The sequence below is a fragment of the Pinus tabuliformis genome, chromosome 6 (genome assembly GCF_031772625.1).
Source record: "Pinus tabuliformis cultivar Carrire ecotype Pingquan chromosome 6, CPIR1, whole genome shotgun sequence".
NCBI classification, from domain to species: domain Eukaryota; kingdom Viridiplantae; phylum Streptophyta; class Pinopsida; order Pinales; family Pinaceae; genus Pinus; species Pinus tabuliformis.
In genome coordinates this window covers 1,475,585,326-1,475,602,521 of record NC_142292.1, presented here as the reverse complement: position 1 = coordinate 1,475,602,521, position 17,196 = coordinate 1,475,585,326, and the positions used below count along the sequence as shown (strand labels likewise).

The 17,196-nt window shown below is 38.0% G+C and overlaps 2 protein-coding genes across 2 annotated transcripts in view; both read right to left on the bottom strand.

Annotated features, from left to right (window-relative positions):
- Window positions 1-3,353, bottom strand: part of LOC149264208 (uncharacterized) — a 32,446-nt gene extending 29,093 nt beyond the window's left edge. Inside the window, 2 exon segments of the mRNA XM_089427637.1 lie at window positions 17-171; window positions 366-3,353. Coding sequence (XP_089283763.1) covers window positions 17-171; window positions 366-3,353 — 3,143 coding nt within the window.
- On the bottom strand, window positions 3,344-6,981 carry LOC149264207 (uncharacterized). The gene is made up of 6 exons (XM_089427627.1): window positions 6,188-6,981; window positions 5,763-5,803; window positions 5,180-5,282; window positions 4,367-4,445; window positions 3,892-4,186; window positions 3,344-3,776 (listed from the first exon to the last, which is right to left on the bottom strand). The coding sequence occupies exons 1-6, from the start codon at window positions 6,271-6,273 to the stop codon at window positions 3,421-3,423; spliced, it is 960 nt and encodes a 319-aa protein (XP_089283753.1). The 5' UTR covers window positions 6,274-6,981; the 3' UTR covers window positions 3,344-3,420.
- Between the last annotated feature and the right edge of the window lie 10,215 nt (window positions 6,982-17,196).

The following is a 17,196-nucleotide window of genomic DNA, read 5'->3' as shown; positions in this document are numbered from 1 at the left end:
TGAACCAAAACCTTACCTTGATAAAGATGCTGGTTTGTTTGAACCAGATATGTTTGTGGGGCTGTCAAATACAGAGGAGTTTGCAGAAGCATAACCTATAGAAAAGTCTTTGGGATTTCCTCCTACCAGTTGTTCTCTTAAATTGGTTTGTAAATTTGAATTCAGAACATCCTGCAAAAGAAACAACTGCTTACTACAAAAGGGCTACAAACAAATCAAGCATATGATATCAATGTAAGAATGAAGTATTTTCAATTGAAATAAAAGGACGCACAATACTGACAAATTGAAATTCTTACAAGGATCAAAGTATTCATAGATTAGATATTTCTTTCAAGTCCAAATACAGCGAATAAATTTAATACCTCTCCTGTGTTCATAGTACTGTTTAATGAGCCTGTCCTAACCACCTTTGACTGCACAAGGTCTGCCTGTTCAGGAGCCTTTTGCCCTTGAGAATCCATGTGCACTATTCCTCCCAGAGATGAGTCCTGTTTAACATTTTCTGCATGCCACTGGTTCATTGAATCCATTCCTACTGCCTGCTGGAGCATGTGCCTAGGGGGCATTCTCAGCATATCATTTCCAGAACTTTCACCTGAACCAGTACTCATTTTACTTAGACGGCTATATCCCCAGTGATTCATATTACTTAAAGATTGCAAATCATCTTCCCTTTGAGGACTTTTCCCAGTGTAATCACTTCCAGCTTTTGCACTCTGATTAGGATCGCCCTTGCCTGCTATCTGACCAGCACTTGTGCAATCATTTTGACTGTATTGTGATCTATTTATATCATTTGTATATCTCTGAGAACTGTCACAGACATTGGGAAATGGATTTAAGGCTAGTGAACTATTGCCCTGCTGATAGACCGAAGTGTTTCCAACACGTCTGTTTTTGGCATAAGAGTCCAAAATAACATTGTTAGAATTTAACTGATAGTTGCTTTCTGTTGCTTGCTCATACCTTTCTGCATAGCTCTCCTGATTATCTGCATTAGGATTCCTAGGAAATCTACCCATGTGAAAACCTTCCTGCTGTATTATCTGTCCATTCTGGCTTGAATTAATGTTTGGATCTTGATGTTGGAATGACGCAGATGTGTCCTTGCCTACCTCATTTCTTGTATGATATGTTTGATCCTCACCTTTTTGCACATGACTACCCAGTTGCTCCAGTTCTAAATGTGTGATACTATCATTTTCATTCTTGCCATGCCCTTTGTTGGCATTTACTAAAAGATTATTCTGTTCAGATCCCTGTGCTTCACTTTTGCTCCAACAGCTCTGCTCCTTGGACGTAAGATGAAAGATTCTGTCAGATTCAGACTTAGAGTTACCTTGGTCCCCTAATGAGTTATATTGTTGCCTCCCATCAAAATTCATATAGTGGGAAGATACCCTGCCATCAGAAGGAACTTGTTCAATATCCTGACTTTTCCAAGAATTTTGTTGCTGGTCATCAAAATTAGTGTGAGAGTGAATATTGCGACTGTTGTCAGAAGGTTGATAAAGAGTCTGTTCTTGCAATCCACCAGCTTGCTCAGGTGTTTCTTGAAGAAATTGGGAGGAGGACCCTGGCTGTAATTTAATTTGATTATTATGTTGGATATTTTCAAGTTTTGATTCAAGGTGGCCCCCTACTTCTGAACCAGACTGCTGCAAACCTTGAACACTCTGAACTCCAAGCTGGGGATTTACATTATTCAAGAGATTGAAAGGTCTTCCATTCATTGAGCTTGACACTGGAACATTTTGTTCACTCCAAACGCTTTGTTGTTTTGGATTAGAATGCAATGGTAAGTAATCACCAGAAGCTGGTTCTGTTTTCTGTAAACTCAGGCTACTCCAATCATCCTGATCAGCTTCACCAGAAGGTGACTCTGCAACAGCTGATTGCATAAGTGCACTCCAGCTTCCCTGCGGCTTAGATGCTAGACTGCCAAAAATATCAGCATTTCCCATTTGATAAGAACCCTGATGCACATACTGTCCTGCATTCGTGTTCTGAATCCTAGAATCAGAAGTAGCTACAACTTGAGAAGAATGTACAGGGTGCCAACTACTCGGTTGAGAATTGTAAAACCCACTTTCAGAAGGTGCATCCGAATTAACTAACACTTGGGTAGGTCCCTCCTGAAAGTTTTCCTTCTGTCCTATATCTTCAGTCCAACTTCTATGCTGCTGGTTCAAATGGAAGTCCTGCACTTCGGAATTTCTTGGAATAGTGGTACCTTGGGGGAAATTATTTATTCCCTGAGGAGTCTCAGATGGCTGTGTAAAATTCTGTGAAAAGCTCTGCCCAAACAAGGATTTGTTAAGTGCCTTTTGTTTACCATCATTTTCAGCAGATATTGGATCTAATGAACTTGTGCGAGAATTACCCAACACAGAAGCTCCTAAAACTGGAGTACGGACAACTGGTTTTCCTACTTGATGATTGGCAGCTGAAGGAATCTTATTCGCTGTATCTGCCAGTTCTTGCACTGCTACCTGTGAACTGGGATACAAGTTCGGTGGCTGGCCAGCTGCATCCCTCACGGTACTAGTTGAAGAGCCATAAACAGATGGATCCAGATGTGCACCCATCATAGTCATGGCCTGCCATGCTAAATATGGATCTTGGGATAACAATGCTTCAGTAGATAAACCCGGAAGAGAGGGTGAACAATTTAACATCCCATTCATACTTCCAACATTAAACTGGTGAAGATTACCTAGTAAAAGTGATGGGTTATGACTTTCAATGGCCATCTGAGACATCAAGCCACCCGAATGCATAAAGTTAGACACATTATGCATAGAAGAACCATAGGGTGATGGAGAAAACTGGTTCCCTAAATTTTGTTTGTCACCAGCAAGAACTTGCTGTTGCCTAGAGTGTTGTTCTAACTGCTGCACTTGCTGTTGTCGAGCATGCTGCTCCAACTGCTGTCGTACATGCTGCTCTAAGAGCTGGGCTTGCTGCTGTCGAGCATGCTCTAACTGCTGGGCTTGCTGCTGTCGAGCATGCTCTAACTGCTGGGCTTGCTGCTGTCGAGCTTGTTGTTGTAACTGCTGGGCTTGCTGCTGGCGAGCTTGATTCTCTAACTGCTGGGCTTGCTGCTGACGAGCTTGATGCTCTAACTGGTGGAATTGCTGTAGTCGAACTTGCTGCATGAACTGCTGCCGTCTTACCTGCTGCTGTACTTGTGCCTGTCTTGCTTGCTGCCCTAACTGCTGGGATTGTGGCTGCCTTGCTTGCTGCTCTAGCTGTTGAGCCTGCTGCTGTCGGGATGCTGCTCTAGCTGTGGAATTTGCTGCTGTCTCTGCAGCTCTTGCAAATGCTTTTGGTATGAAAATTGTTTCCATAACTGCTCCTCTAATCCTGGTTGCAACCTTGTACCATGGAATTGTGGACCTGCTTGAAGCTGCCCTTTCAAGAGAAGCTGGCTCCCAAGAAAATCATAGTTAACCCGAGCATCCACATTTTCCACCCCCTCTGAACTGTTCCTACTGTGATTCGAGCCTTGACCAACAATGTGTCCTTGTTGTATATCAGGCCCTGCCAAGCTTCCCGTGCTTGACTGATTTTGCTCCGCATTCCACCATCTCCAGCTGAATTTGCCTGATTTGATCTGATATGACCAGCTGAAGACCCATTCACTAGACTGTCAAAAATCAACGATTGGTTCCTTGATACACTTTTCATAACATTATTGTTTGGACCTTCTTGAGGACTTCTGACACCTAATGCCATGCGTGATGAATGTCGCCCTTCATCAGGCTGCGTGTCTGTTGGCATGAATGAAAGCATTGCAGATGAGAATATGTAATTATTTTGAGAATGATCAAATATTTCATTATCACAGGCATTGTTAGCTTTAAAAGGAATGTTTTTTCTACTTACTAGGCTCAGTGTTATATGATGACTGCTGTATGTGGCGGGACTCATTGTTCTGGCTGTCTTCAGGCCAAGCATTATTGTTCATAACAGACCAATTCGCTTTATCCAATTGAGACTGTTGCTGAGATAAATGCTCTTGTTCAAAAAAATCATGTACTTCGTCTCCTACTCTGTTGCCAGATGTAGATAGTTGTGCTTGTAGATTATCGGATCCTGACTGTTTTGCAGAAAAAAAATTACCCTGTGGGGCAGGTATATGAAGTTGAGATGATGACAGTTTTGGTTCTGGATTTTCACCCTGTAGAACAGAATATAATGTCACACCAACATGAAAATTTAAAATCGACGGAAGCTTTAAAAGTCAGCTTTAAAATCCTTTAATGTGATTGACCGTTAAAACAAACACAGAATAAAAATAAAAATATAATCAACATCAAAATTATCATGTTGTTTAATCAGGGCAGACCACAACACTTACTCCTTGTATATACATATTAGCAGAACTGGCATGAACTGCTTTTTCCTTTCTCCAATCCATGTCCTTCTGGAGTTCTGGCCTGAAAGTGACACGGAGAAGATCAAAACCATGAAAAATTCAGTTATGGCTAATTCATAATAAGATGGCCATACATGGCATGCACAAGAACACTGGGCATTCTCATTAGACAATGCCCAAAAGTAGAGTTCAAAGGAAAACAAAAGTCATGGCAGACTGAAGTTTCTGGTGAGATTTTCTTTCTCATGTAGACCTCTCCCAAAAGGTGGTTCTCCCCATACTTTCCTTTCAATTTGTACATTAGACAATTGACTTTTGTAATTAGTAGCGAGCTGTTTACAATCAGGGAACAGATTATTATTGGCAAATTACAATATCTCAAATGCATAGATTGACCAAGTCAGAGAAGCAAGTCCAGCAGTTAGAACACTGGGATCATTTCAGATGTCTTACTTGCTGCTCTAACTGCTAGGCTTGCTGCTGTCAGAATATGACAGATTTTGCATTTATACTTGTGATACTTTGCACCCCAATTTAGCTCCCGACTACAAACCACAAAAGTAGGCTAGTACATCTAGGTAAACAACCCTTGCGTAGCCCTGCCCATGTCACACATGATGATACTACCTTTCATAACATAGGTTGTGCCATACTCAAAAGAGTTAAGATACATTTGTCACCCTGGAAATTTTCAAATGTTTATTTTCTAGACACTTAACAAAATCAAGCACTTAGGAATATATTTGAAAAAATGTTCATGAAATTGCATATAAATGCAGTTCTTTCTTCTGGTACCTTCCATGGCTATGAAAATGTGCTTCTTCTGCATTGCGAAGCACACCACCCAAGGAGTCGATGCCAGAGCCATCCAAAAAATCAAGTGAAGGAAAAGAGGAATCTGTCACCAGGAAGAGCCTCTAAATTAGAAATGTCTTCTAAATGCTTCAAGTCAGAAATAGCCCTAATTGTATACACTGTTGAGTTATAGATATCAATTTCTGCTATATGATTGACATGCTTCAAGGTCCAGCCAGGGCCCAGGAATACAAAATAGGAGAAAACCAGATAACATATTTCACAATTTAGCACTGAGAATAAACTGAAGAGAGAAGAAAAGCAAATAATATAAAGGCTTGTGGAATCCCAACGTAGGGAGACCCGACGAGATTTGTTAGAAATTTCAAAATTCTCGTGATCTTCTGAATTCCCATGGGGCTGAAGCATCGAGTGAATTATGATGACATTGACATAATGAAAATTATTAAACAAGGCAAGCATAAATATTACAATGCTATAGTACAAAAAAAATCTTTAGACACAAAATGACAGGCAAAATACCAAAGAAATCTAGCTAGAGCTTGAAGTTAAAATTCAGTACCTGGAAGCAATGGAGCCGTAAATTCCGGAGCTGACGCAACACTGCACATGTCGGAAAAACACATTAATTACAAGCTATTACATATCCTGCAAATGTTGTCTTGTAGAGTGTGTGGCATCACAACATCTCGTGGACTCTGAAATGTGTAGAGTAAAAGTGAGTGGTAATAGTTGCTCCCTAAAAGTTGCATTCTGCTGCCAATGAGATTATTCAGAGGTGAATATCCTTCCAAACAAATATTCATCCAAGGGTTTGTTATTGAGGAAAGAATCTTTGAGAGGTTGAAAGTCCAATCACGGCGTAGCTACTAGCATATGGCATGACGACTCATAAAATGCAATGATGTTTGCTGAAATTTAGTCTAAAAAGCATTTTGCCTTTCAAAGCCGAGAAACGTTGTCTATAGAGAAACTATGAATACTTGCCTGGTCGACGGACGGTCGAGGAGCGTGAAATCAATGGAGGCATAACCTTCCTGCGACAAAAACATGTCGTTTCCGTAGGATTCCATCACGGAACCTCCTAATAAAAGAATTTTTGCCTGGCTTCAGAGGCAGTAGAGCATTCAAGCCAGAGAAAAAAAAAAGAACACAAACCCTCGCAGCGAAAAAAGGGGCGAGGAAGGCTCAATTTGGATCGACAATTGAAGATCGCCGACTTTCTACTCAATCATTCGTTCCTTTATTTACTCATTTAATGCAATAATAATTAATCCGTCAGATCGCCAGATCGACCCGGCCAACCGCGACAAAATAGGGTAGATAAATCTCCAGCAGCGTAGCGCGAACCCGGCGATGGAGCCGAGAGCCCAGCTCTAAACCAATAAAAGAAAGAAAGAGATAAAAAGAACCCGAGAAACTGCGCTCTAGCGATTCGAACTGGAAACCCCAGAATCCCCCTGCGAAAGAAACAGAATGAGGGTTTCTGTGACAAAGAACCAGTCGAAAATAGGCTCGTTCGATTTGCCCTTCTAAGGCGGTTCTCCTGGTGGCTATGCCGTTCCCTGCTGTTGAGTCGTGGAGATTTCCAGAGGGCCTGAGCTTTCTTTTGGTGGAGATTTTTCTGCAGCGTCGAGGAGAGTCCAAAGGGATAAAGCGGTCAGAATAGTGCTCAAAATTTCAACAACCTGGAAACAATCCATGGGACGGGCCGAGCCTTAGGCTCGTCTCCCCCGAAGCTCCTGATTCTTAGGCCCGTGTACTTGCTAGGGCTGGAGAGAGCGACGTCCCTCATTATTTTAATGGAGAAAACGAAGCCGCGTGCTCAAGCGAGACTCTTTAAAAAAAAACAATTTAAGTGATGGTCTTCGAGAAGAGGCTGGGCAAGCGGGAGGGAGGAAGGGCTCTACTCACACTTCCCGGGAATCGAGCCGCCGACCCCATGCCTTCCCTGTCCCTTCTCTCCCGCCTTTGGATGAACGATGAGTTTTCCAATCTGACGGTGGAGGGTGGGGTCGTTGGGCGTCAGTTGACGGAACATGCATTGATCCTGTGGCAACTGACGGCAAGTTCGAACTGCTCGCGGTTTCTAGATTCGGTCAAACCGGACACCTCTGTCTGTTTGAAGCGACAGTCCCGTCTGGGGACGGGAAATTGCGAAATGATGAATATCGTCTACTTCCGGGTAGGGAATGCTGTCTCGTTCGTCATTAGGTGATAATGTCGTGATACGTGGGGGTGTGAACGTGGTGGGGAAGGCAAGGGTTTTCATTAGGTGAAGAATGGGGACTTTGAGGGTTTGGACTCTTCTAACGTGAATTCCTACCATGTGCCCTTTTTAAATAAATTTATATTTTCAAAAAATTAATAACTAATACTTAAGTTAAATAAAACTAGTTAGGGTAGGTTTTCTCACTGTTTAAAAAAATAATTGAATTTAAAAACCATATTTTCAGAAATATTGTGGAATTTTATATTTTGATTAGTATTTTTTTTATTTGAAATTATATTTAATTTTTTCTAAATTATATTTTTATAAATATTGTGGAATTTTTATTATATTGATTTATTTTTTTGGTTATTTAGAACCGTACTTAATTTAATTATGATAGGTTTTCTTACTGTTTAAAAAAAATTAAATGAATTTAAAAATCATATTTTCACAATACTATGGAATTTTATTATTTATAAGTAAACTTCGGCGTAAATCACATAGAGAGACATTTGTCGTTTTGAACCAACCAGTGTGACTCATCGTAGGACAAGTTGAAGAAACAGATCTAGCTTTGCATGCTAAATAGTTTAAGCATAGCCTCCTATGTTGATTTGTATCTTTTTTTTAAACTATATTTATTTTTTTCTAAATTATGTCTTTTTATAAATATTGTGGAATTTTTATTATGTTGATTTGTTTTTTTTCATTATTTAGAATCATAGTTTTCTCACTGTTTAACAAAAGTTAAATGAATTTAAAAATCATATTTTCATAAATACTATGGAATTTTATTATGTTGATTTGTATCTTTTTTATTTGAAACAATATTTAATTTTTTCTAAATTATATTTTTGCAAATATTGTGGAATTTTTATTTTGTTGATTCTTTTTTTTGTTATTTAGGACTGTACCAAACTTTTTTTTGTCAGTGCATTGAAACTCTTATAAAGTGTTACTTTGGAGAAAGTGTATACATAAATGCGCCAAAGAGTTTAATATGAACTTGTGGTGGAAAATGTTTTGCCACTTCACCATTATACCATACCACAACCAACTTTTATTATTGATTTAGCACAAACATTTTATGTATCTACTCATATGTGTTGATCACATCAACCACTTTGGTGTTGTTAGTTATATGTACCAACCTTTTTGACCCTAAATATTGAGAATGCCCATATTACGAAAAATCAGGTTTGAAATGCTAAGGTTTAAAATCTCTAGAACATTCAACACAAACAAATGTAACACCTTCCTCCCACATTTACCCAAGTTAATTGGTCCGCTAGGGTAAACATGTGACGAGAGGCTACTACAATCTGATTCAACCTCCTAGGTCGCCTTAAAGAAGTGGAACTTACACAACACAACCAATCTGACCTTTTGCACATACCACATAACCTACAGGAACCAACTAACCCTTTCAGGTGATTCAACAACTTGACACTTCACTGCTCTAGATCCTTAATCGCTCCCATGACATGGGCATGCATGTGATTGGAGCCCTCCAGTCGCTCTCACAGCATGGGCATACAAGTGACTGGGGTCTTTTTCAACTAGTTTTGAGCTTGCAACCCCAGATTATGTGCCACTTTTTCAGGGCCAAGACTCATGCCACTGCCCGTAACTCCATGAAACTTTAAGAAATGAAAAGTAACATCGAAACAATGATACAAATGCAAATACTTGAACAAAGACTTGACTGGACCCCTACTAGCCATGACAGGCATTTCATCAAACATGTCACAAATATGCCTTCTACAGGTCATAGCAACAGATTTGAGCATAGGGGTCTCATGCTTATCTGAGAATCGCTAAGAAGCATTGATGTGTTATCACATTAGTTGCATTATCATCTATTAGGTCATATATTCATTGTACATTCATTTACAGATCAAAACATGATGAGAGTCATACATCATCATTGCCATAAAACATGCTCATAACCAGCATATACCAACAAAATATCGAGGATACATCAGCCATAAATGTCTCATATGAACCAGTACATTTGCTCATAAAATACCAAGGAGAAATAGTTCTTATTAATGAATTCAAAAAAAACGAGTATGGGACTACCACATTCCACCTGACCGTAGAGCTGAGCCAAGTCTCTCTTCAATCAAACACCCCTGTGTCATATTCCAAGCATGAATGTGGGAATTATCACCAAAATCAACCAAGACTTTTTGAGGCTACACCACCTCACCCTCAACAATAGAACCAGGCTTTACTGCAATCCCCACCGGATCACTAGGCCATAAACAATAAACATACAATACTATACCGCAATCCTCACCGGATCACTAGGCCAAAAACAAGTATAGATGCCACCGGATCTCTCCACTTATACCGTGAGGAATTTGTCTGTCCCAACCTCTCAGCTTTATTGTGTATCCTGCCATTATCGGTCAAGGGATTCCTATGCCTATGAGGTCTCCACCCTCTAGGATTTACTGTGTATCCCATCCTGGGATTCTCGGGCCCAATCAAGGGTACTCACCACTCAGCTTTACCGTGTATCCCGTCATTACCAATCAAGGGATTCCTAGGCTCAATCGATGTGTTCACATTCAGGCTTTATAGTGTATCCCATCCCAGGATTCCTAGGCCTTATGAATAATCTTGATACCACCCCACTCGACTTCAAGTCCATCCGGCAATCCAGCTCAACCACATACAAAAGAATCCACCACACCATGGCTATCCGAAAATGGCAAGGCTATGATGAAAAACATTGTCACACCTAGCAAAACCCATGCCAAAGACAGCGAGAGAACCAAGAACACACATGCATAACCATGCATGCTAAATCAGCAAGGAAATCACCCATGCAAATCGATACCTACAAATAATCTCATTGTAATTGCTAGATCCTGCTCTTCCTTGCTTGATCTTTGCTTCCTCTTGCCTTCTTTGTCTTTCTTAATTCAATGTTGAAGTGCTCCAAGAAAACTCTAAGTGTCCAAGAGTGAGAGAGAGAGAATAGAGAGAGAGTTCCAAAACTGAACTGACCAAAATATATGAATTGATCCTCATAAACCTTTTTAATAATGAGGCCTCTATTTTCTTCATTTTCCATTATTTTCCTTCACTTTCCTCTTCACATGCAACTTATGACCTTTCACCTTCCTTTTCTCCTAATTTCCTTTGTTTTCATAAATAAAATGCTAATTAATGTCATTTTGTCTTTCCAAAGCCATTGCCTTTGTCAATTTCCTTAACCATAATAAACCAAATGAACACCCACACTAGGATGTTTTGCCCAACATTCAACTTCGAATAAGTGTCCCATAATGGTGGTTATTATTTTACCTTTATTAACTTTTATTACTTGGAATTTTCACGAGGGTTGTTACAGAACCCTCCCCTTGGGGAAACATCGTCCTCTATGTTCAATGACACCTGCAACCAACAAGACTACTGAAAGCAAAACATACAGCCTATGGAGCTTTATAAATTAGCTCGATGCAATATTTACAATGATCAACCTGTTGAGAAGCAAACTAACATGACAACATAACTACATGATAACCATAATGATATGACACTCATACTGCTTATTGGAGCTTTATAGCACATTTAATGGTGGTATTTACATCCATATACATATGTACATATACTAAACATATACCAAAAACATTTGCTCAACCAACAAATAGAGAAGGATACATAGCCCGCATCTGATCCACCATCTCCCATGTAGCTTCATCGGGCCCAAAGTGCTTCCAATGCACTTTAACATGCTCAGTTCCAGAGCATGAGTGTCCTTCTCTGCAATATACACTACGGTTTGGCTGGAATTCTCCTTCTAACTCTACTTGCAACACAGACCAGTTAATCACATGATCAACATCTTTAACATACTTCTTAAGCAATGACACATGGAAAACATCATGGACTTTCACTATCAGAGGTAGTGCAAGTCGATAGGCTAATGGTCTGATCCTTTCAAGTATCTTGAAAGGTCCACAAAATCGAGGTGCCAGCTTGGCACACGATCCAATCCGCAAAGAGCTTTTCTTTGGCTTGATGTGCAAGTACACCTATTCCCCAACCTGAAACTCCTTAAACAATCTGTTTTGATTTTCATAACATTTTTGTATGTCTTGTGTCGCATTTAGATTCTTCTTGATTACCTGCATTTCCTGTTCCATGTCTCCCAACATATTTAGTCCAATCAACACCATGTTCACCGTGTCACTCCAACTGATGGGAGTATTACAACTATGCCCATAGAGTGCCTCAAACGGACTCATCCTTAAAGACTCATGGTAACCATTATTGTAAGTGAACTCGACCAACGAAAGATACTCATTCCATCTCCTCTATTGATGTGTCACATACATCCTCAACGTGTCCTCCAATATCTTCTTTTTTTTAATAAATTTATAATTTCAAAAAATATTTTAATAACTCATAAATTAAATAAGACTTGGCTAGGATAGGTTTTCTCATTGTTTAAAAAAAAGGTTAAATGAATTTAAATATTATATTTTTACAAATATTGTGGAATTTTATCATGTTGATTAATATTTTTGTTTTATTTGAAACTATATTTAAATTTTTCTAAATTATATTTTTACAAATATTGTGGAATTTTTATTATGTTGATTTTTTTTTTGTTATTTAAGACTGTACCTGTTTTTTTTGTCAGTGTGCATTGAAACTCTTATAAAGTGTTACTTTGGAGAAAGTGTATACATAAATGCACCAAAGAGTTGAATATGGACTTGTGGTGGAAAATGGTTTGCCACTTCACCACTAGACCATACCACAACCAACTTTTATTATTGATTTAGCACAAACCTTTTATGTATCTAGTCATATGTGTTTATCACATCAACCACTTTAGTGTTCTTAGTTATATGTACCAACCTTTTTGACCCTAAATATTGAGAATGCCCATATTGTGAAAAATCAGGTTTGAAATGCTAAGCTCCAAAATCTCTACAACATTTAGCACAAACAACACTATGTGTACCAAGTTCTCCATCTCACGCACATATGCTTTAATGTTTCAACCATAGCTCTCAATATCATTATAAAAAACAAAATGTTGCCTGGCATTATGATAGAAGGTGAATCATTTTTGTAACCAAGTATTGACGCATTTATATAAAAATTTGTATTGTATATCGTGTTTCTAGTTGATATCTCTCAGGACCATTATAGAAATCCAAATGTTGCCTAACACTAATATGGAACACAAATCATTTTTATAACCAAGTCTTGACACATATGTATAAATAGTTGTATTGTATATCTTGTTTCTCCCTTCTTCTTTTGTTTCAATGGTCATTTAGCAAACATGATCATGCAATATTTTGAATCATCTATTGTGTTGTGTATAAAGAAAACTATGCACACCTAGCTCTAAAACTTGTAAACCAAGGACCACCTCCCCATGTGCATGCTATAATGAGGGATGTCAACAATTAATCAATACTATTAAAAAGAAGGACAATTGTCACCTAAGATTGTTATGGAATGTCAATCTTTTCTCTAATTAAGTATTGGTACATTTGTTTTTGTATCATGCATCTTGTTTTTTCTCTTGGACCTCTGAATATTCATCTAGTAAAAGATCACTTGGAGTGTAGAGTGTATATCACTTGGAAAAGCATGTTATGTTAATATTATGAGGTTCTTGGTTCAAACTTTGACTTACCTCTATCCATGTTAGGGGCAATTGTGGTACACCTAGTCATTATAATGGTGACAAATGAAATTGGCCCCTGTCATGCGAGTAAGAGACCGCCCTAATCGTTGATTCCACTAGTCAAAAGAAAAGAATGAGAGTGTGTGTGTGTGTGGTTTTTTTCTTTTTATTAGTGGAATTCACAAATCAGAGAGAGATAGAGAGAACCTAATTTGTGAATTCCACTAGCAAAAAAGAAAAAAACCATATGTATATATATATATGAAAGAATGGGAAACTCCTCAATACTTCCCCACATTTCGTGGATGGTAAACTGGGTAAACTATCGACCTTGATTACAGGGCCTCGCCCCAAGGGAATATAAGAGAGTCGAACCCATGATTAGCAACACACACACACACATATTATATATATAGAAAGAGAGATATGCGACACTCTAAAACCTCTTTAACTTTTGGCATGGGGAACACCACATGCTCTTGACTTCAAAGGCCATGCCCTAACTTCCACCTCCATGTAAGCACACTTTAGCATTTACTATGCATATATAAAGGTTATGTCTCTCTCCCTATTCACCCATATTTTTATTTGTGAATTCCACTAGCGAAAAGAAGATATATGAAAGCATGGGAAACCCCTTAATACTTCCCCACATTTCGTGGATGGTAAACTGGATAAATTGTTGACCTTGATTACAGGGCCTCGTCCCAAGGGAATAGAAGAGAGTTGAACTCATGATTAGCAACACTCTAAAACCTCTTTAACGTTTGGCATGGGGAACACCACATGCTCTTGACTTCAAAGGTCATGCGCTAAGTTCCACCTCCATGTATGCACACTTTAGCATTTACTATGCATATCCTCTTCACCTATATTTTTTGCTTCACGTCCTCGATGATGCGTAAAGTGTTCACTTGAAACGTCAGGCATTTCAATTCTTTTTCTCCATAAATTACTTTCTCATCATGAATTATAATTGTGGAAATCTGCATTTGGAAATGTCTACAACATGTCAACCATCACCCAAAATCATTATAAAGGGTCAATTGTCATCGAAGATCATTATGGAAAATCTATATATATTTTTTTAACCAATCCTTGACAAATTGTATAAATATTTATATTATAGATCTTAATCATGTCTTCAACCTTTTATTTCAATAGTCATCTAGTGAACACGACTCTACAAAATCCCTCTGACATTTGGTGCAAACAACACCACATACCCCTAATGCCAAAGCTTATGCACTAAGTTCCACATCCATGCACATAAAATTTTGTGATTTGTGTGTGTGGCAATAATAAGAGATGTTGACCATTATAGAAGGCTAACCATAGCCTAGGGCCATCATGAAAGGCCAACTATTTCTATAACCAAATCTTGCCACATTTGGATAAATATTTGTATCATACATATTTTTTCTCTCTTTCATCTTGTTATTCTAGTAGCCATTTAGTGAGTGTGGGTATGCAACATTTAGAAACCTCAAGCATAAGACCAACACCACACACACTTGGCTCCAAAACTTGCACACCGAGTTCCATCTCCTTGCATGCATGCTTTAATGTTTTGTGTTCACATATATAACCAAGGAGGTCAACCATTGCCCAAGATCAATATAGAAGGCTAATTTTCACCACAACCATTATGGGAAATCAATCATTTTTTTGTTGAGCCTTAATGCATCTGTATAAATATTTATGAAATACATCTTGTTTTTTATTTATATATTTTATTTCAATGGTCATCAAGCAAACATATGCAACATTCTAAACCCTCTATGACATTTAGCCCAAAGAACATCACATTCATCTAGCTCTACAACGTGCACACCATGTTCCACCTCCATATGCTGCTCATATTTTAGTGTTTATTGTACATTTCTACAATAGTTATGTCAACAATTGCCCGAGATCATTATGGAATGCCAATCGTCACCTAAGACCACTATATATGGTCAACCATTTACCAAAGTCCTAAAGCATTATGTAAATATTTGTATCATACATATTGTTTCTCTCTTAGATCTTATATTTCAATCATCATCTAGCGAGCATGATTTTGCAACATTTCACAACCTCTCCAACATTTGGTGCAAACTACAACACACACACATAGCTCAAGAGTTTGCATGCCAAGTTCCACTTCTAGCATGCATAAATGTTTTGGCATTTCATGTGTCTGTCTGCAGCCAGGAACATCTATCATCACTAAAGACCATTATAGAAGGCCAACCATTTTTCTATGTCATAATGGGAGGCCAACCTTTCTATAAAAAAGTCTCAACACATCTATATGACTATTTTGGGTCTTATATATCTTGCTTCTCTCTCAAGTCTCTTCTTTTAATAGACATCTAGAGTACACTGTTCTCCTCAAAACTCTAGAATATATTTTTTCTCAATCTCTCCACCATTGTTATTCATACTAACATGCATCCTCCCCATATGATTACAATTGTAAAAGATTTAATGTTGTATACTTGTCTCAACTGTGAATGTATATGACATTAGATAACATAATTAGATTTCTACATGTCCATGATTGTTTTACAACTTTGAATTCTCTTAGATTTGTAGTTGCCCTTCATGCCAACATAACCTGGCCTCTTAGTGTGGATCAAACATGTTCAATATCATCAACCTATTGAAAGAGTGAATGGTGTTCACATGTGGAGTTTCTACTCAAAGCCTTGATGACATTAAGGGCATGTGAGAACCCTACATTGCAAAGTTCCAAGAAAAATACTATGCATGTAAATAATTCAAGAAGAAACTCTACATGGCTTTGAGAATTTTTCTATTAAAAGTAATTTAAACAATTATTAAAGTAAGCCCTTGCAGTTAGTGTTTTTTTTCTTTTCTTTTCTTTTTCCCTCTATTCATCTCTCTCACCCTCACCTTGAAACATTTGTGCTCATACTTTATTTTGTTCTTATATTCATGTGTCCATCTTGAGTCCAACAACATAGTAGTTCAAGGTGTATCCCATTTTAATATGCCTAGCCAAGTATGGAAAGTATTTGGCAAGTTGAATTAACGTGGCAAGCCAAGCTGACATTTCGATTAAAACCCATCTTGTTTTTAGCCTAGTTATTTCCTAGTTTCCCAAGTTTCAACATATTTTACCAAGTTTATGTTCTTGGTATTTGAATTCATGTTCCCTAAACTTTTAATAACAAGGTTAACATGCCCATTGACTTTAATTGGGTACAATGTTTACCATAAAATGTAATATGGTATCCCACCCCTTTATGTATCAATGTTTTATTTTCATAAATATTAAGCATCTAAAGAGTTCCTATGTTATTTAACCATTGCCTTGAAATACATGTGCTCATGTTTTCTTTTGATGTTTTTTTATTGTGACTATGTTAAGCCTAACCACATCCTAGTTTAGGGTGTGTGCCTCTGTAATTGGACTTGTCAAGTACGATAACTTTAGTTAGCTTGGTGAACCAAGTTAACATTTTGATCAAAACTCACCCCATTGGATACACATGACACCACACATACTTGGATCCAAAAATTACACAACAAGTTCCACCTCCTTGCATGCATGCTTTAATGTTTTATGTGCACATCTACAACCAAGGATTTCAACCCTTTCCCAGGACCATTGTAGAAGGCCAATTGTCACCCCAAACCATTATGGAAAGTCAAATATATTTGCAACCAAGCTTTGGTGCAAGTGTTTAAATATGTGTATAATGCATCTTGTTTCTCTTTTAGATCTTTTATTTCAATAGTCTGCTTCCAAACATGATTATGCAATATTCTAAGACCTATATAACTTTTAGCCCAACAAGCACCACATGTGCCTCTCTCTACAAGTTACATGTCATATTCCACCTCCACGTGCTCACACTTTAGTGTCTCATGTACACTTCTATAACTAGGTATATTAACATTTCTCAAGATCAATATAGAATGTCAATCATCACCTAAGATAGTTAGGGACGATTAATTGTTTACGAGTCATGGATCATAATGTAAATAGTTGTATCAAGAATCTTATTTCTCCCTTAGATCTTTTATATCAATAGCCCTATGGTGAACTCATTGCACAACATTTCAAAACCTATACAACATTTGATGCAAACAACATCAGATACACCT